This window comes from Rhinopithecus bieti, unplaced genomic scaffold (assembly GCF_001698545.2).
Source record: "Rhinopithecus bieti isolate Rb0 unplaced genomic scaffold, ASM169854v2 scaffold_31787, whole genome shotgun sequence".
Classification (NCBI taxonomy): Eukaryota; Metazoa; Chordata; class Mammalia; order Primates; family Cercopithecidae; genus Rhinopithecus; species Rhinopithecus bieti.
The window spans coordinates 3979963-4002462 of record NW_016814655.1 but is presented as its reverse complement, the minus strand read 5'-3'; the positions used below and the strand labels follow the sequence as shown (position 1 = coordinate 4002462).

General features: G+C 46.4%; 1 protein-coding gene across 2 annotated transcripts in view; it reads left to right on the top strand.

Moving 5' to 3' along the window:
• The window catches only part of PDCD11 (programmed cell death 11), a 52735-nt gene that overhangs the window by 15515 nt on the left and 14720 nt on the right, over window positions 1-22500 (top strand). For both annotated transcript variants that reach the window (XM_017851772.1, XM_017851771.1), the window contains exons 9-21: window positions 2865-3071; window positions 3715-3839; window positions 4019-4079; window positions 4751-4897; window positions 6231-6482; window positions 7534-7674; window positions 8197-8391; window positions 9314-9484; window positions 11140-11359; window positions 13083-13232; window positions 13636-13751; window positions 15076-15617; window positions 17700-17762. In XM_017851772.1, the coding sequence (XP_017707261.1) occupies window positions 2865-3071; window positions 3715-3839; window positions 4019-4079; window positions 4751-4897; window positions 6231-6482; window positions 7534-7674; window positions 8197-8391; window positions 9314-9484; window positions 11140-11359; window positions 13083-13232; window positions 13636-13751; window positions 15076-15617; window positions 17700-17762 (2390 nt within the window). The remainder of the gene's footprint in view (window positions 1-2864; window positions 3072-3714; window positions 3840-4018; window positions 4080-4750; window positions 4898-6230; window positions 6483-7533; window positions 7675-8196; window positions 8392-9313; window positions 9485-11139; window positions 11360-13082; window positions 13233-13635; window positions 13752-15075; window positions 15618-17699; window positions 17763-22500) is intronic.

Below are 22500 nucleotides of genomic sequence, written 5' to 3'. Positions count from 1 at the left end.
AAAAAAAAAAAAAAAAAAATGTTATGGAAAGTAAGAAACTCCCAGGGGCCGAACTGAAATTAGAGAAGGAGCAGGTGGAAAAGAAGGCAACTTTTGGTTTTTACTTCATAGTCTTCCACGTAGTTTGATTTTTTTTTTCCTTTGGTATTACTAATTTTTTGTTTTTCTAATTTAAAGTTGTTTAGAAGAATATTTAACATAGGAGAATAAGATACGTTTAAACAGCAAAAGGTGATTTTAAAAGTTCTATGAGTAGTATAGATCCAATTTTGAAAAAATATTTTAAAAGTACCTCTGGATAAGATACTGGAAGATTGTGCAGTCAGGTGTTAATAGTGATGAATTCTGGGTGATGTTTCTGTTCTGTTCTTTTCTTTTTTTCTCTTCTTTTTTTTTTAGACAGGGTCTCACTCTGTCACCCAGGCTGGAGTGCAGTAGCACAAACACGGCTCACTGCAGCTTCAATCTCCTGGGCTCAATTGATCCTCCCATCTCAGTCCTCAGAGTAGTTGGGACCACAGATGTGTGCTATGATGCCTGGCTAATTAAAAAAAAATTTGTAGGCCAGGCGTGGTGGCTCACGCCTATAATCCTAGCACTTTGGTAGGCCGAGGAGGGACAATCACAAGGTCAGGAGTTCAAAGCCAGCCTGGCCAGCATGGTGAAACCCTGTCTGTACTAAAAATAATTTAAAAAAATTAGCCAGACCTGGTGGTGTGTACCTGTAGTCCCAGCTACTTAGGAGACTGAGGCAGGAGAATTTCTTGAACCTGGGAGGCAGAGGTTGCAGTGAGCCGAGATTGCATCACTGCACACCAGCCTGGGCGACAGAACAAGACTCTGTCTCAAAAAAAAAAAAAATCGTAGAGGCAAGGTCTCGCCATGTTGCCCAGGATGGTTTTGAACTCCTGGGCTCAAGGAGTCCCCCACCTTTGCCTCCCGAAGTGCTGGGATTACAGGTATGAGCCACAACACCTGGCTCTGCTTGTATTTAAATATTCAAGTTTTCTACAATGAACATGGATATTTGGGAAGAAAATCCTAATATATGTTATTCAGAATTTTTTAGAATTCTAAAATGATTTCTTTTTTTAAATAGTAATGTATGCTATAGAGAATTTATTTATTTATTTATTTTTCGAGACAAGGTCACACACTGTTGCCCGGAGTGTAGTACAATGGCACGATCACGGTTAATTGCAACCTCAACCTCCCGGGTTCTGGCAATCCTCCCACCTCAGCCTCCTGAGTAGCTGGGACTACAGATGCATGCCACCACAGCCAGCTAATTTTTTTCTATTTTTGTAGAGATGGGGTCTCGCTGTGTTGCCCAGGCTGGTCTTAAACACCTGGGCTCAAACGATCCTCCTGCCTAGGCCTCCTAAAGTGCTGGGATTATAGGCTTGAGCTACTGCAACTAGCTGAGAATTTTTTTTTTTAAAGTGAAACTAGGGTTTTATACTACCTAGTGATAATACTGTTAATATTTTCCTAAACCTCTTTTTAGTAATTTTTTTCTCCTTATAATCATTCGTGTGTGGAATTGAGACATTTTACATGTTTTAATGTCGTGAAGAGATCAGGCTTTTTCTGTTAGTTTCAGAGGAGCCTTGGATGTAGTGACACCAGTACATGGTTTCTGTTGTATTACAGATATATTTGCTCCTTGGTGTTGAGGGGACATCTGGTACATAGTTTTCTGGCCTTGAGTAAACTTTCCTGCTAATTTTTATGTATTTATTTTATTATTATTTTTTGAGACAGGGTCTCACTCTGTCACCCAGGCTGGAGTGCAGTGGCATGATCATCACTCATTGCAGCCTTGATCTCCTGGGCTCACTCAGGTGATTCTCCTGCTTCAGCCTCCCAAATGGTGCACGCCACCGTGCTTGGCTAATTTTTTTTTTTCTTTTTTTTTTTTGAGACTAAGTCTCACTTCGTCACCCAGGCTGGAGTGCAGTGGCACAGTCTTGGCTCACTGCAACGTCTGCCTCCCATTTCAAGTGATTCTTGTGCCTCAGCCTCCTGAGTAGCTGGAAGTACAGGTACGTGCCACCATGCCCAGCTATTTTTTTTTTGAGACAGAGTCTTGCTCTGTCGCCCAGGCTAGAGTGCAGTGGCGCTGTCTCAGCTCACTGCAGCCTCCACCTCCTGGGTTCAAGCGATTCTCCTGCTTCAGCCTTTTGAGTAGCTGGGATTACAGGCACGTGCCACCACATCCAGCTCACTGCTGGGTTTTTTTTTTTTTGTAGTTTTAGTAGAGACGGGGTTTCACTGTGTTAGCCAGGATGGCCTTGATCTCCTGACCTCGTGATCCGCCTGCGTCGGCTTCCCAAAGAGCTGGGATTACAGGCATGAGCCACCGCTTCCAGCCTAACTTTTTGTTTTTTAAGACTAGCGATGAGGTTTCGCCATGTTGGCTGGGCTATCTCAAACTCCTGATCTCAAATGATCTGCCCACCTCAGACTCCCAAAATGCTGGGATTACAGGCATGAGCCATGATCCCCGGCCTAATTTTTGTATTTTTTGTTGAGATAGGGTTTCACTATGTGTGCAGGCTGGTCTCTAACTCCTGAGCTCAAGTGATCCAACTGCCTCGGTATCCCAAAGTGCTGGGATTATCAGTGTGAGCCACTATACCTGGCTTGAGTAAGCTTTGATTTAGTCAGACATGATCCCTATGGGACATTTTGACTTTGTTGCATGCTGCTTGAGTATGGAAGCCAGTTTGAGTACTTACATACTAAGGATGTGAGTACTCACATACCTGGTTAGCATGTGGAGAGGCTTGATGCCTGGAAGGTCTGCTCTGGGGTACTCCTGTGTGCCTCCTCCTGCTCACCCTGCCTTTCCTTTTGTCTAGGTGAGGGCTTGCATCCTCTGCGTCCATCCTCGAACCAGAGTTGTGCGCCTGAGCCTGCGCCCCATGTTCCTACAGCCTGGACGCCCACTCACCCGACTCTCTTGCCAGAACCTTGGAGCGGTGCTGGATGATGTTCCTGTCCAGGGCTTTTTCAAAAAGGCTGGGGCCACCTTCAGGCTGAAGGATGGGATTCTGGCGTATGCCCGGGTAAGGAGGCCTCTTTGTTTGGTCAGGGATCTTATCACTGAAAGGACTTTTGGAGCACAGGGGGCCATTTCTGCTTCTTTCATCCCTTGATGCTAGTTTAGAATTTCTGGATATTGCAGTTCTAATTCCTGTTCATAGTGATTAAAACAATGTCTATTGACTGTGTTAGGATGCCTTAGAACCAGCTTGCCATATCTGATACTTGGTTAATGGTTAAGTGTAAGGATGAGTTAGGATCCAGACCAGGGCCCAGCAGAGATTTTCTTAAAGGGCTAGGTCATAAATACTTTAGGCTGTGAGTCCTGTGGTCTCTGTCCTAATCGTTCAATGCTGTTGTTATGGCTTGAAAGCAGCCATAGACAGTACGTAAATGAACGGATGGCTGTATTCCAATACAACTTCTATTTACAAAAACAGGCACTAGGCACAGTTGACTGACCTATGTTCTGGACTTTCTCTGACCTTCCTGAAATTCTGTGATGATAAAGAGCAGTTTTTTAGTGTGAAGAATTACTTAACCAGGCAAACAAAGTACTGTTTTTATGGTACATGATTAGTGTTGAGTCCTCTCTATGGGCTGTAAGTTCTCATTGGCTCAGACCTATTGTCTCTGGCTTGTCCTCAATCACTTGGTACTTTGCAGCTCAGCCATCTCTCGGATTCTAAGAATGTCTTCAATCCTGAGGCCTTCAAGCCAGGGAACACTCACAAGTGTAGAATTATTGACTACAGCCAAATGGATGAACTGGCCTTGCTCTCTCTACGAACGTAAGTCTGTCGTTAACAGGTAGGGGTGTAGAGATGTGCACCTGTACATGTTCATATTCCGTTTCTCCTGGCTGTGCTTGGGGAGGGTTTTCTTTCTTGCCAGCGTGACTGTGGTAGCCCTGAATTTTAGGCAACCTCTGCCCTAGTTTATTTAATTCTGTGTTTTCTCTTTGTCCTAGATCTATTATTGAAGCTCAGTACCTTAGATATCATGACATCGAACCTGGGGCAGTGGTAAAGGTAAGACCTCAAGCATATAATTAGGTACTCCCTCAGTTTCAGGCGTTCTTTAGTTCACATACAGGTGACTGTCAGCTTGTTAGTCCTCATGTTAATACACTGAATGTCATGTTCCTTACCTTTGCCTGCTGACTAGAATTTCTTTCTTTTTCTTTGGGTAACTCGTAATTAATTTCAAGGTAAGATCTTACTAGCACCACCCAGCTACACAAAGGCAATAGATCATAAATCCTGAGATTTGGGATTTGATGGTAGTTAGTAGACCAGATCAAAAGTTAGTCCTGTGATTATTGCGCTACCTGGGATATTAGTGAGAAGCCAGTTCCAGATACCTGTCCTCTCCAACCATTTGGTTCTAATCGAGCAGCTCCCTTTATATGTAGAGTTTATTCCTTAGAACACCTTGACGTAGTCCCTTTCTTTGGGGAATGTATTTTAAGGCACACAGAAAGCACATGCTCACACAGAAAGATGTGAAGGCTCCCACAAATAAAGCTGATGAAATAATCCAGCTCAGGGTGGGGTGTGTGCTTCACCCATATGCCATCTGGAGTAACAGGCACAGTTAGCCCAGGAAGGTGGCTGTGAAGGGGAGGTGTGACATGCCTTGTAAGAGGTGGGGGAAAGGCCATTCTTGAGACATTGAGGCAGCTTATCTTTGGACTCTCTAGGGCATAGTGCTAACCATAAAGTCATATGGGATGCTGGTGAAGGTGGGCGAGCAGATGAGGGGCCTGGTACCTCCCATGCACCTGGCTGACATCCTGATGAAGAATCCGGAGAAGAAGTACCACATCGGGGATGAGGTCAAGTGCCGGGTGAGCCTCCTGAAGGGTCTCTTGGGATTTTGGCTAGATGGGAAGAGAGCAGTTCTCAACTGAAGTTTCTGCCTTTTTCCACAAAGTGAGTGTGTAATGTCTGTAGTGTGTCTAGTGCTGTACCTGGCATTGGGAAGAGAAAAGTGAGTCCTTGTTTTGTGTAGCATAATTGGGAATTAAAATATTCATACATGAAGAGAGAGCAAGCTAGCCTGTGATCTTTTGCCATGTGGCTTGGTGCAGGTGGTGTGCTGTGGTCACACCTGAGAAAGGGGAGGCGAGGGTGGGCTGGAGCAGCCAGAATTGTTGACGTTATCGATAGCGACTGCCACTAACAGGTATTCTGTGCCAGTTTCTATGCTAGGCATGTGATAGGCATTATTTCATTTAATCCTTGAAACAACCCTAACAATTAAGTACTATTATTTTCATTTTGCAGGTGGGAAAATTAAAGCTTAGGAAAGCCAACTGTCTTGCCCAGAGTCACACAGCTAATAAACAGCAGAACCAGTTTTTGAATGTCAGCTCTGTATGACAATAATGTTTTCTAGATTTCTGGCAGAGGTAGCACTTGAACTAGAAAGGATAGGTAGGATTTGGGAGGTTGGGGAGAGCAAACGGTGTGTTCCAGGCACAGAAATAGCCCTAGCAAAGCTGCCAAAACATGGATGAGTTACGACAACGGCTTGAATCCCAAGGAAAGCCTCATAGGGTTGTGAAGCTTCAGTATGATGATGCACACGGAGTGCTCCATGAGCAGGCACTCAGCATGTCAGATTTTCCTGTATTCATGTTATTTCATCATTATTGACTCAGCAGAGGTAATGATTGCCCATTGGTGCAAAATTTTACAGTAGTGGGATCAAGAGTTAAACAGTTTTTCTGTCTTTAGGGAGATGACCTTCTGACGGGGTGAAAGACAGTTGCATCTCCATCTTATTTGATAGCTAATAAATAGCAGTACTAAGGTGGTAAATTGGTTCATCACTGGTTCTGTTAGACTAGATGTGAAGCCCACTAGGAAGCAGCCAAGATGGTGTAGAAGTTAGTGTAACCAAGAGTCCACAGAGGTCCCGTGAATGTTGCTTCATGGTCAGGAGAGGGTAGTGTGCAGCAATTTATGGGAGCAATTACATTTGAAATAGTGATTTGTATGCTCCAGATTGTCATACAGCAGGAAGCAAGAAGAATCTGCCACTGAGTTGATTAGAGGAAAAGCTATAGCAGGTGCTTGGGGAATGGCCCCATGGCTTTTGGGTTTAAGAGGTTGCAGAGACCAGCTCAGTGGCTTTCATGGTAACAGATAACTTGACAGCCTATGTCCCTCCCCTAGGTTTTGCTTTGTGACCCTGAAGCCAAGAAGCTGATGATGACCCTGAAAAAAACCCTGGTTGAGTCCAAACTACCTGTCATTACCTGCTATGCCGATGCCAAGCCTGGTCTGCAGACACATGGCTTCATCATCAGGGTCAAGGACTATGGGTGCATTGTGAAGTTCTACAACAATGTGCAGGGACTGGTGCCCAAGCATGAACTCAGTACCGAGTATATCCCTGACCCGGAGAGAGTTTTTTACACTGGCCAGGTAACCCTTCCCCTAGACAGGTCCCCTCTACCCTTGGTGACCCCACAAACACAAATATGAAGGAGCAGTAAGTAATAGGGCTGCCTTTAAGAGGCTGAGGAAGAGAGCACATGGGGCAGTGGGTATGAGCCGGCTAAATGGAGGAGATGGGGAACAGAACAGGGAGAAAGCCTTGGCGGGTTCAGCAGAAGCTGACAAGCTGATGGGTCTCAGGCATGCATGGAAGAGGTCATTCTTGACCTGTGATAAACCTGTGCCTCTCATATCAGAGATTGTTGTGAGGTCACTGTCACCACACGGGGGCAGTGCTGTAAAACTAGTGAGTCTTGGTATCACTAGGAAAAACACTTTTTTATTCCTTTAAACGACTTTAAATGGATAGATAGTAATTGTACATATTTATGGGGTACAATGTGATATTTCTTTTTTTTTCTTTTCTTTTTTATTTTTTTCAAGACAGAGTTTCCCTCTGTCACCCAGGCTGGAGTGCAATGGCGTGATCTCAGCTCACTGCAACCTCCACCTCCCAGGCTCAAGCGATTCTCGAGCTTCAGCCTCCCAAGTAGCTGGGACTACAGGCATGTGCCGGCACACCCAGCTAATTTTTGTAGTTTTAGTAGAGATGGGATTCGCCATTTTGGGCAGGCTGGTCTCGAACTCCTGGCTTCAAGCAGTCAGCCCGCCTTGGCCTTTCAAAGTGCTGGAATTACAGGCCTGAGCCACTAAGCCTGGCCACCATGTGATATTTCAATACATGCTTACAAAGTGTAATGATCAAACCAGGGTAATTAGCATCTCCATCACCTCAGAAAAATACAATTTTTAAGACTTGGATGGTACAAAAAAAGTTATTTATGTCTTCTGTTTATCCGAAAGCCTGCCCTGGGAGATTGTATAGTTCTCAGTGCATTTCTTCTTTTCACTGCCTTCTGATCTGATCCAAAGGCTTGGTAGATCTCTCAAGGCCTCTGCAGCACTAGTGGAGGGCATGCTGCAGGGCCTGCAAGGTCTGCTGGGAGGAGTTGGCCAAGCCTGTGTGGTTTCTCGCCAGGTGGTGAAGGTTGCCGTGTTGAACTGTGAGCCATCCAAAGAGAGGATGCTCTTATCCTTCAAGCTGTCGAGTGATCCAGAGCCAAAGAAAGAGCCTGCAGGACACAGTCAGAAGAAAGGAAAAGCCGTTAACATTGGGCAGGTACCTGGACTTTTCTGGACAAGCTATTTTATGTTACAGTGGCAGAGAGCAGGGCACCACTAACACTTGGTGTATTGGAACCCATGAAGCGGAAAGATAGAGGTAGCTCGATAAGATTTTGGGGCTAGAGGGGTTCTTGAGAGAGGACCTCATATGCATTCCTTCCTGTGTGTCAGAACAAATGGAAGCTGTCCACGAAAGTCCTGTTACAGTGAGGCTCTTCAGCAGTGGGCTGCTGACCTCTTTCCTCTTGGGTCCCTAGGGCCAGCCTGCGGTTCTGGCTTTCCTGGGGCTCTGTGGAGGGACTTGAGAGAGGAGTGTGACGGGTCCACACATGAGTCCTCGTGCATGTGCACGTGCATGCATGCTGGGTGGTTGGGGTGGTGGGTGGTGTTTGGAAGAAAGCTGCCTCTTAGAGATCCTTGGTGTCGGAGTTTGATGCCGCCAAGCCCTGCCTGACCCAGACCAGGTTGTTCTCTGTTCATGACAAGTGCTATTTTTGTCTTTCTCTTCCCTGGGTAGTTGGTAGATGTGAAGGTTTTAGAGAAGACCAAAGATGGGCTGGAGGTGGCTGTCCTGCCGCACAACATCCATGCCTTCCTCCCCACATCTCATCTGTCGGACCACGTTGCCAACGGCCCATTGTTACATCATTGGCTCCAGGCAGGTGACATCCTTCACCGAGTCCTGTGTCTGAGCCAGAGCGAGGGGCATGTTGTATCCTTGACTGGTATCTGTGGAACAGAGGAAGGTGGGGGGCCATGGGCGCTTGGATGGGAAATTCTGGGGAAATTAGTTAGAAACCTCATGGGGAAAAGACAGCTATTTGACCTCAGAAATATCTCCACAAAACCAAACCAGTGACAAAGCCTGTGCTGTGGAAAGTAAGAGCAGGCCTGAGTAAGTGCTGCCGGCAGATGCCGTTGGTCAGGGCGGAGTAGCCTGAAAGGTCATAGAGGGGACTCTAGGGGCTGGAGAAGGAGGCCCAGTGGGCTGCTCGGGAGCACATCTAGTGTTTTGGGGGCTTTCAGTGCTTGCCCCTTGGATTAGAACAATTAATACGGTGGCGTCTGTCCCCCTTTCCTCTTGTTTTTTCACTATGTGCCTTCTCCCCCCAGGGCTATAGGCTCAGGAATATTCCCTTTGGTCTTTGCGTAGGTGCTTTGAAGGAGCTTCTGCTCACAGAATGTAAAGTTCATTCTCCTTGGAGTAAAAATGGGCAGAGGAGGAAAAATGAGTTCATCAGTGTGAAGAGGGAGTAGTAGGGGATTGTGTGATGGCTGATCCAGCTGTCAGACCAGGGGGATGAGCCATCCCTTTTTGGTCTTCTCTATAATCTGCAGATTAGTGAATCGGGAATGGAATAAAACCGTGATTCTCAGCTGTAGTGTGCAGTTGGGCCATGCAGATGGCTGAGCCACACCAAAGTTTCTAATTCAGTAGGTCTGGGTGGTGCTTGAGAACTTGCATTTCTCCCAGGTTTCAGGCAATGTTGATGCTGCTGGTGTGCACACTTAGAGAATTACTGTAGGAGCAGAGGTCAGCCTGCAGTTCTGTCTTTCTCTGTGGAGAAAGGAGATGGGAGAGATGGACATTTCATCTGCCCTTTCTGGAACATTCCTTGATGAAGTACCACTAGCTTCTTTGCAGGAAGCCGACCTTGGTCTCCACAGTAGAAGGTGGCCAGGATCCCAAGAACTTCTCAGAAATCCATCCTGGAATGCTGCTCATTGGTTTTGTGAAGAGCATCAAGGACTATGGCGTGTTCATCCAGTTCCCCTCAGGTCTTAGCGGACTGGCCCCAAAAGCTGTAAGTTCAACTCCATGTACAAGGGCTTTGAGGAGAAATACAAGGTCACAGAACCTGAGGGCCGGTGGGGAGGAATATTCTTTCTTTCATTTTTTTTATTTCATTCTTCTTCTTCTTTATTTATTATTTTTTTGAGACAGTGTCGTTCTGTCTCCCAGGCTGGATTGCAGTGGTGTGATCTCTGCTCACTGTAACCTCCGCCTCCTGGGTTCAAGTGATTTTCCTGCTTCAGCCTTCCAAGTAGCTGGTATTACAGGCACCCACCAACATGCCTAGCTTTTTTTTTTTTTTAATGGTAGAGACAGGGTTTTACCATGTTGGCCAGGTTGGTCTTGAACTCCCGACCTTAAGTGATCCACCCGCCTTGGCCTCCCAAAGTGCTGTGATTACAGGTGTGAGCTACCGCACCCGGCCAAGGATACTTTACTCTTTTGAAAGATTTTCGGGGGCACCACTTAAGGTGTGTGTGATGTAAAGGCACCTGGGAGGGGTGAGTGCAGCTGAGCTTTTGGCCCATGTTCCTCTTGCCCAGCTGTGTGACCATCTGGAGGAAGGAACTCCTTTCCCACTCCACACTACACATTGAAGGCCTTGGTCTCCAGTGTGAAGATAACTGCACTTGTTTTTATTCTCGGCACATTTAGACAGGGAAATTGATCATCCTGAGCTACTGAGTACAGGTTTTGCAGACTTCTGAGGTTTTTCAGGTGTTAAGGGACCAGAATGTCCTTGAAATTATTACCCCCCCCCATGTCATTGAGTCCTGCACTTTTCAGATGGGAACAATCCCAGCAGTCCCCTAGTGGAGCCTCCTGGTGTGCCTGGCATGTCAGCCGGGGCCTGGGCGGGGATGGGACTCACCAAAGTCATGGAAGACAGTCGAGCAAATGGCGTGGAGCTGATTGCTGCCGCAGATCATTCATCAGTATTTCTTCCCCTCTGTAGGCCTGTCTCCCTGGTGTTTTGCCTGGGAAAATCTCATTTGCATCCCCTGCCAGAAACATTTTAAAAATGGTAGCAGAGGGGAGGGCCCCTGAAACAAGCCCAGTGAGGGGCAGAGGGTTCCCGTGGGTTGTTAGGGGTGAGGACAGCCCTGGTGTCTGCCTGGCTTGCCGTGAATGTGCCTTCTTGCCTGAGTGCCCTCTCCTGGAGGCTCTGGTTTTTTTGTTTGTTTGTTTTTTGGTTTTTGGTTTTTTGTTTTTGAGATGGAGTCTCACTCTGTCGCCCAGGCTGGAGTGCAGTGGTGCAATCTCGGCTCACTGCAACGTCTGCCTCCCGGATTCAAGTGATTCTCCTGCCCCAGCCTCCCAAGTAGCTGGGATTGCAGGTGCGTGCCACCACTCCTGGCTAATTTTTGTATTATTAATAGAGTCGGGGTTTCAGCATGTTGGTCAGGCTGGTCTGGAACTCCTGACCTCGTGATTCACTCGCCTCAGCCTCTCAGAGTGCTGGGATTACAGGCGTGAGCCACTGCTCCCAGCCAATCCGGAAGCTTTGTTTTTATGGAAGGGGAGTAGAGCTGTGTTCAGAGAGGGCTTGGAGGAGCTTCCTGGGCCCCATTTCCCCAACTCACATCTCCCTTTCTGGGGACATCAAGTGGGTTGTCTTCATGAAGACCTTTCCTCTTCTCATCTCCTCCCTGTTCTTCTCTTCAGATCATGAGTGATAAATTTGTAACCTCCACAAGTGACCACTTTGTTGAGGGCCAAACAGTTGCAGCAAAGGTGACCAACGTGGATGAGGAGAAGCAGCGAATGCTGCTGTCACTGCGGCTGTCGGACTGTGCTCTGGGGGACTTGGCCACCACCAGCCTCCTCCTCCTGAGTCAGTGCCTGGAGGAGCTGCAGGGCGTGCGCAGCCTCATGAGCAACCGAGGTGGGGCACCTGTGGGGCAGGGGAGGCGGGCCAGGGGTGGGAGTATGTGTTGTAAATTACACCTGTTGTTAGGTGAGTTGCTGGGCTTCCCAGAACATAAGAAAAAATTTTTTTGGTTAACTTTTTTTTTTTTCTTTTTTTTTTTGAGACGGAGTCTCGCTCTGTCACCCAAGCTGGAGTGCACTGGCCAGATCTAAGCTCACTGCAAGCTCCGCCTCCCGGAGTTCACGCCATTCTCCTGGCCTCAGCCTCCCGAGTAGCTGGACTACGGCGCGCCACCTATCCGCCCGGCTAGTTTTTTGATTTTTTAGTAGAGACGGGGTTTTCACTGTGTTAGCCAGGAGGTCTCGATCTCCTGACCTTGTGATCCGCCGCCTCAGGCCTCCCAAAAGTGCTGGGATTACAGGCTTGAGCCACCCGCGCCCGCAACTTTTTTTTTTTTTTTTTTGAGACGGAGTCTCGCTCTGTCACCCAGGCTGGAGTGCTGTGGCCGGATCTCAGCTACTGCAAGCTCGCCCCCTGGGTTCACCCATTCTCCTGTCCTCAGCCTCCCGGGTAGCTGGGACTACAGGCGCAGCCACGTCGCCCAGCTAGGTTTTTTTTTTTTTTTTTTTGGTAGTTTTTAGTAAAGAGATGGGGTTTCACCCTGTTAGCCGGGATGGTCTCGATCTCTGACCTTGTGATCCGCCCGTCTCGGCCTCCCAAAGTTGCTGGATACAGGCTTGAGCCACCGCGCCCAGCCCTCAACTTTTTTATAATGGAAGTATGACCTGCGTAAAGTGCACAATTAATTATTATTATTATTATTATTATTATTATTATTATTATTACTATTGAGGCCGAGTCTCACTCTGTCACCTGGGCTAGGGTGCGGTGGTGTGATCTTGGCTCACTGGAACTTCTACCTCCCAGGTTCAAGCGATTTTCCTTCCTCAGCCTCTGGAATAGCTGGGGTTACAGGCACCCGCCACCATGCCTGGCTAATTTTTGTATTTTTAGAGAAGACAGGGTTTTGCCATGTTGGCCAGGCTGGTCTTGAAGTCCTGACCTCACGTGATCCACCCGCCCTGGCCTCCCAAAGTGCTGGGATTACAGGTGTGAGCCGCTGCGCCCGACCATAGTGCATAGTTATTACATGTGCAGCTTAATCAATGTTTATATTACATCCCTTTAAGGTAAAGGTCATTACGAGCATCCTAGATGTCCCCTTCTCCCCACTGCCAGTCCAGAGTCAAAGTTTCCCTTAGTTCTGTGGCTTTATATTTGCATTTGTTGTGAATTCACTCACCTTTTCACTTTTCATTCCTTTATTCAGCAGATGAAATGGAACTGGGACCTGCCAGGCTTTGTAAGGGGTTATTATTCTGTCCCTCTTAGACTTTGAACCATTGTGTGGGATTGTTGTAACTTTAATGGAATTTCATAGCAGGAGGCTTGAGAGGGGACAGTGAAAATTCAGAAACCGAAAGAAAGCCTATTTTCCTGGTATTTGTTGGCTACTCCCATGAATTATGGTCAGGTAGGATTAGCAAGGGGCTTAGGTCTGTCTGCCTGTGACACGAGTTTTCGTGGATACCGAACATTTTTGCAAAAAGTGATTTTACCTTGTCAGTGGTTCCAGTGCTCCACTGTCCTCCGTGGTGACAGCACACTGCCAGAGGAAAAGAACAGTGAGAGTGTTGTTTCATGGTACTAATCCGTGTTTCCTTCGGGTCTCTGGCAGACTCTGTGTTGATCCGGACACTGGCTGAGATGACCCCAGGAATGTTCCTTGACCTAGTGGTGCAGGAGGTGTTGGAAGATGGCTCTGTGGTATTCAGTGGGGGTCCGGTGCCCGACCTGGTCCTGAGAGCCAGCAGATACCATCGCGCAGGTGAGTGCTTCTGTCTTACCCATTGTGGTTGGTGGGAGGACCCTTTGCCTATTGCTCCCTCTCCTGGATATAGAATTTCTAAATACTTAGGGTAGATGAGTTGATTCAGTAGAGATTTTTGGCATGCCTACCTTGAGTGAATGCAAAAGCTTAGGTACGAATCCTTTAATTGTTACAATTGGGTAAATCTAGATTTTTATATATTAGGTTACGTAAATTAAGGCCCACCCGAACTTGAACTATGGGCGATAGACCCTTGGTTTCCCTAATTATGGCCCTCATGGACCCAGGACGTGTGTCCTCTCTGCTTTCTTGGATCTAAGGGGTAGCAGCTACACGTGAGAGGTGCTGCTCTCCCTTCACCCTGTTCCAGAAGGATAATCACACTGGTTCTGCACTGCAGGGCAGGAGGTGGAATCTGGGCAGAAAAAGAAGGTTGTGATCTTAAATGTTGATCTTTTGAAGTTGGAAGTGCACGTTTCCCTTCACCAGGACTTGGTGAATAGAAAAGCTAAAAAGGTAAGCTTGCTTCTGACTTCCGTTTTCGTGGTTTCACATGATGCACCCTTCAACCCCACACTTCCAGTTCGGGAATTCCAACTCAGATACCTGTAGCGAGGGCCCTATGTCTGGATGGATCCAGGACACCCCTGGTTTAGACCTCTCGTCCTGGTGTGGTTCATAGTGCTGATTTCTATTCTGGTTCTGGTGATAAGTTACATGGGCACTCTATCTTTAGGGCCAAACAAATAAATAGTGCAGGAATGGAGCTGGCTGTGTGGGTAGGGAGTGGCTGGCCTCGACTCTGACAAGCTGGGGAGTGCATGCCCAGCCCGCATGGGGCTGAGACTGTTCAGTCCTGCCCAATTGTTGTCGGGTGGGAATATCTGGGGCTACTGCTGCTTGAATTTTAAGAGAAGGCAGAATTTGGATTTTTATTTGAAATAAAAGCTGAAAATGTTGGAAAATTATTTTTTTAAAATAAGTTAGGCATGAGCCGAACAGCACGTCTGTGGGCAGTTCAGACCTCCAGGCTGTGCGTCCACACCCTCATCTGCCTTGTCTTCTGGACACTTTTGTGTGACATAAGAATGGGTTTGAGGGAAATCTCAAAATTATTATTTTTCTCTGGGTGATGAATATATTTGGTTATTGTCTAAAGCACTTATTAGGCACCTAGTTGCATAGAGTATGGTGCAGTATAGATACAATCCTTAATTTCTAGTTGCTTACAGTATTAAGAGTTTAGAACAGATAGAGAGAATGGAAAGCAATACTAACCTCTCATTCAGTTTCCTAGCAGGACCCTGTACCATTTTATCACCTAAGGGAAACGGGCATACAAGAGCATGAGCACAATTTGGATTTTGAGGAAAGAGAGGTTAGGTGCCTTGCACACAATAAGCTCTCAGTAATGATTCTATTCATTGCTTGGGTGGAAGAGTGATTAAATTGGGGATGGGGAGCTGCAGGACAGAGTCAGGAACCACAATGTCTATAAGCTGAGAGAGCTGTTAGAGGTTGCAAGGCTGTGCATCAGAATTATCTCAATAACTTGTAAAATTCAGATTTAGTAGATCTAGGATAGGGTCTTGCAATTTAAGGTGAAAGCAAAACAAAACCAAGCCAAGGTAATTCAGAGGCAGCCCCATGAGTTTAGTGTACAGGAGAGAAAGCTAGGTCCAGGGAGTGAAGGCTAGTCTGTTCCAGCTCAGACCAGCCTTGGGTTCCCTCGCCTTGGGACCCCAGAGGGTTTCCTCAGCTATACCCTGCCCAGTAGGGCCATGAGTGAGTGACCATGCTGTGTAAGGAAAGCAGGGATGGTTGCTTTTCTCTCTCATAGCTAAGGAAAGGCAGCGAACACCAGGCGATTGTGCAGCACTTGGAGAAGTCGTTTGCTGTTGCCTCCTTGGTAGAGACTGGCCACCTGGCAGCTTTCTCCCTTACCTCTCACCTCAACGACACCTTCCGCTTTGACTCAGAGAAGTTGCAGGTGGGACAGGGTGTCTCCCTAACCCTCAAGACCACAGAACCAGGAGTGACTGGCCTTCTTTTGGCTGTGGAGGGGCCGGCTGCCAAGAGGACCATGAGGCCGACCCGGAAGGACTCTGAGACAGTTGATGAGGATGAAGAAGTGGATCCAGCTCTGACTGTGGGAACCATAAAGAAGCACACCCTCTCCATCGGGGACATGGTCACAGGGACTGTCAAGTCCATTAAGCCCACCCATGTGGTTGTGACTCTGGAAGATGGCATCATTGGCTGTATCCATGCCTCCCACATTCTAGATGATGTTCCAGAGGGCATCTCTCCTACTACCAAACTGAAGGTTGGGAAGACGGTCACTGCCCGAGTGATTGGTGGGCGAGACATGAAGACATTCAAGTATGGAGGCTTGCGGGGGTGGCCTGACTTCTAGGGGAGATTGTTGAGGGAGGACTGGGAAAGTAGGCGGGCTCCAAAAAGTTGCATGTAAGTCAGATTCTCTTTTAGTTAACAAAAGGCATTCACCAAAGAATTGTTTTGCATGATTCTTCTTTTTTTTTTTTTGAGACGGAGTCTTGCTTATTGCCCAGACTGGAATGCAGTGGCGTGATCTTGGCTCACTGCAAGCTCCGCCTCCCAGGTTCATGCCATTCTCCTGTCTTAGCCTCCCAAGTAGCTGGGACTACAGACACCCGCCACCATGCCCAGCTAACTTTTTGTGTTTTTAATAGAGATGGGGTTTCACCGTGTTAGCCAGGATGGTCTCCATCTCCTGACCTTGTGATCCACCCACCTCTGCCTCCCAAAGTGCTGGGATTACAGAGCATGATTCTTTTTAAAAATGTGGAATATATGGTGTGGTTGTTAAGAACATGGGTTCGGAGTCAAACCTGGGTTTGAATTCTAGATTAACTGTGACCATGTGGCAGTAGCTACTTGACTCCAAATTTTATTTTCTTAATTTTTTTTTTTTTTTTTTTGAAACAGAGTCTTGCTGTCGCCCAGGCTGGAGTGCAGTGGCACGATCTTGGCTCACTGCAAACTCCGTCTCCCAGGTTCATGCCATTCTCCTGCCTCAGCCTCCCGAGTAGCTGGGACTACAGGCGCCCATCACCATACCCAACTAATTTTTTATATTTTTAGTAGAGACAGGGTTTCACTGTGTTAGCCAGGATGGTCTCGATCTCCTGACATGATCCACCCACCTCAGCCGCCCAAAGTGCTGGGATTACAGGCGTGAGCCACTGCGCCCGGCCTATTTTCTTAATATGTAACGTGAGAATTGTGGTAGCGACTACCTTGTAGGGCCATGGTGACAACTGAAAGAGAGAATGTGTAGTCTGTTCTTTGCCTAGTGGATTGCCTGCCTCAGTTGCTGTGCTGTATACATCTGCAGTTGTCATAATCCATTCTCCACATCCCACCTTAATTATCCTCATTTGCTTTAAATCTTGTGCCACATGTTACTGTAGCAGAAATTATTGCTATAACAAGAAGAGCAAAAAAAGAATTCAAAGTCTGGCCAATGATTTGCATATTAATTTCAGTAGCCAACTGTGGGGTCTTCAGTAAGTCATTTATCCTCTAAATAAAGACCTCAGTTTCCTTATTTTTAGAACGAAAGAATTGGAGTGTATAGACTGTAAGGAAAATTGTTTTCAGGATCTAATATGACAGTCCTAAAAGATCAGGCCAGGCACGGTGGCTCATGCCTGTAATTCCAGCACTTTGTGAGGCTGAGGCGGGTGGATCACCTGAGGTGAGGAGTTCGAGACCAGCCTGGCCAATATGGTGAAACCCCTTCTACTGAAAAAACAAAAACTAGCCAGGCACAGTGCCCGTAGTCCCAGCTAGTCGGGAGGCCGAGGCAGGAGAATTGCTTGAACCCGGGAGGCGGAGGTTGTAGTGAGCTGAGATCGTGCCATTGCACTCCAGCCTGGGCAAGAGAGTGAGACTCCGTCTCAAAAAAAAAAAAAAAAAAAAAAAAATCAGATGAGGCTGGGTGTAGTGGCTGAACCCTGTAATCTCAGCACTTTGGGATGATGAGGGAGGTGGAAAACTTGAGCCCAGGAGTTCAAGACCTGCCTGGGCAACATGGTGAGACCCCATCTCTACAAAAAATAAAAATAAAAATTAGCTGAGCATGGTGGCATACACCTGTAGTCCCAGCTACTTGGGAGGCTGAGCTGGGAGGATTGCTTGAGCCCAGGAGGTTGAGGCTATTCCAGCTTGGGTGACAGAGTGAGACCTTGTCCCAGGAAAAAAAAAAAAAAAGATCAGATGAACCTGCTCCTTACTATTAACTGCAAAGGCTGGGGATGGAAACTTTCAGCCTGACACATCTCCCTTCAGTGGTGGTGTGACAGTGGAACAGGTTGCTTTTGTGAGCTTGGTTTGGTGGAGAGTAGAGAGAAATCCTGACCTACAGATTACTGTGTTACAGAGATGAAGAGAAATGATTCAGCTTATTTGTTTCTCCAGGTTTCTCCCAATAAGTCACCCCAGATTTGTTCGAACCATCCCGGAGCTGAGTGTTCGGCCAAGGTGAGGGGGACGTTAGCAGCACTGTCTTATGGAAGGAGCACTGGGCTTTGGAATTCGGAATCCTGAGTTAGAATCTTGATTTTACCAGTGTTAGGATTTATTTTTGCCTTTCTCTGTCCAAGTTTTCTTGTTTCTCCAGTGGGGATATTTGGTTCTCTTAGGGCTAGAGGGATCATATGAAAATTAATGCAAAAGCTGTGTATAGGTTTTAATTACCAATTTAAAGCCTGGTTTCAGTTCTGTTTGTCAGCATGTCACAAAAGAAACATTTTGCTCTCAACCCAATTTTCTATAACCCAGTAATTCCCTAAATAAGCAAAATGTATCCAAGAATATCTGGTATTTCAACCTGGATGACTGCTTGGTGGGCTGGAAGCTGATCTAGAATTTCAGGTCATGCTGGGGTAGATTCTGTAGAGAAGAGTGTTCCATAAGATACTGTGTGGGGAGGAGAACAAGGAGTTCTCTAAAAGAACCCAGCCGCTCAGATTGATAGACCCTTAGTGAATAAAGCTAGATGCCTATGACCTTAATTAAGAAAGGCTCTGCAGCTCAGTCCTGGGATCCATCCAGGTTGTACATCTTATGCACCTAGAGATTTATAGAACAGCCTCCAGAGTAATTTCCAGGGCCAGACACTGGCTCACCTGTAATCCCAGCACTTTGGGAGGCTGAGGCAGGTGGATTACTTGAGGTCAGGAGTTCCAGACCAGCCTGACCAACATGGTGAAACCCCGTCTCTACTAGACATACAAAATTAGCTGGGTGTGGTGGTGGGCGCCTGTAATCCCAGCTACTTGGGAGGCTGAGGCAGGAGAATCATTTGAATCTGGGAGACCGAGGTTGGATGAGCCGAAATCTTGCCGTTGTGCTTCAGCCTGGCCAACAAAAGCGAAACCCGTCTCAAAAGAAAAAAACAACAACAAAGGAAATATTCCTGGCACATTGAGTTTCAGATGCTAATAACACTTTTGGGACTTCAAAGTAAGCCCTAAACTAACGTTTCAGAATAATAAGATTTGGGGGATGAATTATATTCCTATTTGTTAACTCTGTGGTTTTCTTAGTTTTGTAGATTTTGATTGTGTTTACCCTCCAGTCTTTGTTGGAAAATGAAGAAACCTCTTCATATTAATGGTTTCAGCCTGCAGTATCTTCACCTCTGACATGTGATGTCTTGTTTTAATTAAACCCTTAATTAGGGTTGAGGTTAAGTAGTTTATTCAAACTAAGGATAGATATCTTAAATTAACAAATACACAGGGGATGAGTCAGTGGACTCTGGGAACACTGAGATCCTAAATGTTTTTTGATCCTAAGAGTACTGAGGAACCCCTCATTAACACTGCTAGTGTTGGAAGACTATGGTATGAGCCAGAGTGGGGGTACTTGGCTGTAGCAGAGTGGGCCACTTCAGGAATTCAGTGGATTTGTTAAGGAGGTGGGAGATGTAGAGTTATAATAACAGATAGACAGATGGCCAGACACACTCCCAGACAGATGGCCAGACATCTTCCACTTTCTCCATGGACCTTTGTTGTACTGTGACTTGTTTTAATCTTAAGGCTCTTGAGAAACATAGTGAATTTCTCATGCTTATGTTTTAAAATAAATATTTTGAAGTCAGGATGAAAAACATTTAACTGACAGTTTTGACTTAACGGAGGAATTGTAGCCGTATTTTTATTTCCCATTTTGTATGGGGATCTCGTGCAGAACTCGTGCAGAAGGAGAATGCTGTCTGTTCTAGACCTGAGTCTCAGAGGTGTTGAGGGGCACTCAAGGTTAAGATTCATCTTACCTGGTTACTCCTCTGGAGGGCTGGGAGGAAAGAGGCAAGGCCGTTCAGGAGTGTTAAAAGGTGTCTCTGGCACTCCTGTTAGCCAGTGAGTTTTCTCATAGGTCCCCATTTAGTACTGCCAACCCTGGTTTTTTCAGGGGGGTGCTCTTTTTGGAGAGGAAGTTTCAAATCACTTCAGGAAAAGAACAAAGGATAACGCATATCCGTATATATGGTGGGTTTGGTTTGGTTTGGTTTAAATAACAGAAATTTGTTTTCTCACAATTTTGGAGGCTAGAAGTCTGAGGTCAAGGTGTTGACAGGTTTTGTTTCTTCTAAGGCCTCTCTCCCTGTCTTACAGATGGCTGTCTTCTCCCCATGTCTTCACATGGTCTTCCTTTCATATGTATCTGTGTCCTCATCTGTCATTTTAAAAAATTACAGTAACAACACATACATTTACCCTCTTAACAGTTTTCAGATGTACATTACAATATTGTTAACTAAATGCATGTTGTACAGCAAATCTCTAGAAGCTTTTTGTCTTATGTGACTGAAACTATACCTATTGAACAGCAACTCTGCTTCTCCCTCTCTTCCGCCCTTGGCAACCACCATTTCCCCTTCAATCCTGGTAAATCTGACTATTCTAGGTACCTCATGTAAGTGGAACACATACAGTATGCATCCTTTTGTGACTGGCTTATTTCACTTAGTGTAATGTCTTTAAGGTTTATCCATTTTGCAGCATGTGTCAGAATGTCCTGTCTTGTCTTTTTTCTTTTTTTAGAGACAGGGTCTTGTTCTGTCACCCAGGCTGGAGTGCAGTGGCGTGATCATGACTCACTACAGCCTTGACCTTCTGGGCCCAAGTGATCCCCCTGCCTCAGCCCCCCAAGTAGTTGGGACTACAGGCATGCACCAACATGCCTGGCTAATTTTTTTTTTTTTTGTTAAAGATTGAGTTTTGCCTTGTTGCCCAGGCTGGTCTCAAACTTCTGAGCTCAGGCAGTCTGCCTGCCTCGGCCTCCCAAAGTGCTGGGATTACAGGCATGAGCCACTGTGTCCGGCATATCCAGTCTTTTCAAGGCTGAATAATATTCCATTGTACATATATGCCACATTTTGTTTATCCACTCATTGGTCGATGGACATTTAGGTTGCTTGTGCCTCTTGGCTATTGTGAATAGTACTGCATTGAACATGAGTGTGCAAATATCTCTTTGTGATCCTGATTTCAGTTCTTTTGAGTATATTCCACCTATAAGTGGAATCGTTGGATTGTATGGTAATTCTATTTTTCTGAGAAATTTCCATACTGTTCTCCATAATCACTGCACCATTTTACATTCTCATCAACTGTGCACAAGGGTTTCTGTTTCTCTACATCCTTGCAACACTCGTTATTTTCTTTCTTTCTTTCTTTCTTTCTTTTTTTAAATAGTGGCCATCCTAATGGGTATAAGGTGATATCCCATTGTGCCTTTAATTTGCTTTTTGTGATAATTGGTGATGTTGAGCATCTTTTCATTTGCTTATTGGCCATTGGATATCTTCTTTGGAGAAATGTCTATTCGAGTCCTTTCTCTCTGTTTTTAGACGGAGTTTTACTCTTATTGCCCAGGCTAGAGTGCAATGGCACAATCTCAGCTCACTGCAACCTCCACCTCCTAGGTTCAAGTGATTCTCCTGCTTCAGCCTCCTGAGTAGCTGGGATTATAGGCACCCATCACCACACCCAGATAATTTTTTTTTTTAATTTGAGACGGAGCCTCGCTCTGTCACCCAGGCTGGAGTGCAGTGGCGCGATCTTGGCTCACTGCAAGCTCCGCCTCCTGGGTTCACGCCATTCTCCTGCCTCAGCCTACCGAGTAGCTGGGACTACAGGTGCCCGCCACCATGCCTGGCTAATTTTTTGTATTTTTAGTAGAGACGGGGTTTCACTGTATTAGCCAGGATGGTCTTGATCTCCTGACTTCGTGATCCACCCGCCTCAGCCTCCCAAAGTGTTGGGATTACAGGCGTGAGCCACTGCGCCCGGCCAATTTTTTTTTTCTGAGATGGAGTCTCTTACTGTCGCCCAGGCTAGAGTGCAGTGGTGCAGTCTCGGCTCACTGCAAGCTCTGCCTCCCGGGTTCATGCCGTTCTGCTGCCTCAGCCTCCTGAGTAGCTGGGACTATAGGCGCCTGCCACCATGCCTAGCTAATTTTTGTATTTTTTAGTAGAGACGGGGTTTCATTATGTTGACCAGGCTGGTCTTGAACTCCTGACCTCGTGATTCACCCGCCTCGGCCTCCCAAAGTGCTGGGATTACAGGCGTGAGCCACAGCACCCAGCCTCCAGCTAATTTTTTGTATTTTTAGTAGAGACAGGGTTTCATCATGTTGGCCAGGCTGGTCTCAAACTCCTGACCTTAGGTGATGCACCTGCCGTGGCCTCCCAGAGTGCTGGGTCAATTCTTACTTTACTAGATAGGAAAGTTCCCATTTTCTACATTAGGGAGCACTTGCTATTGTATTTTACAGATTTACTAATATTTTATTGTTGAGTTTGGTTCATTTGGGCTTAGAAATTATTTGAATTGGTAAGTAGGGGTGGCAGTTCTGTGATTCCTTCAAGGTGATTGTGGACCGGTAACTTTCAGGCTACATCCCTTTGTGGCTTTTCTGAGAAGAAAAAAGAAAAAGGCTGAGTGCCGTGGCTGACATCCATAATCCCAGCACTTTGGGAGGCCAAGGCCAGTAGATCACTTGAGGTCAGGAGTTCGAGACCAGCCTGGCCAACATGGTGGCTTTGTCTTTACTAAAAATACAAAGAAATTAGCTGGGTGTGGTGGCGGGTGCCTGTAATCCCAGTTACTTGGGAGGCTGAGACATGAGAATCACTTGAACCTGGGGGGTAGAAGTTGCAGTGACCTGAGATTGTGCCACCGCACTCCATCCTGGGTGACAAAGCAAG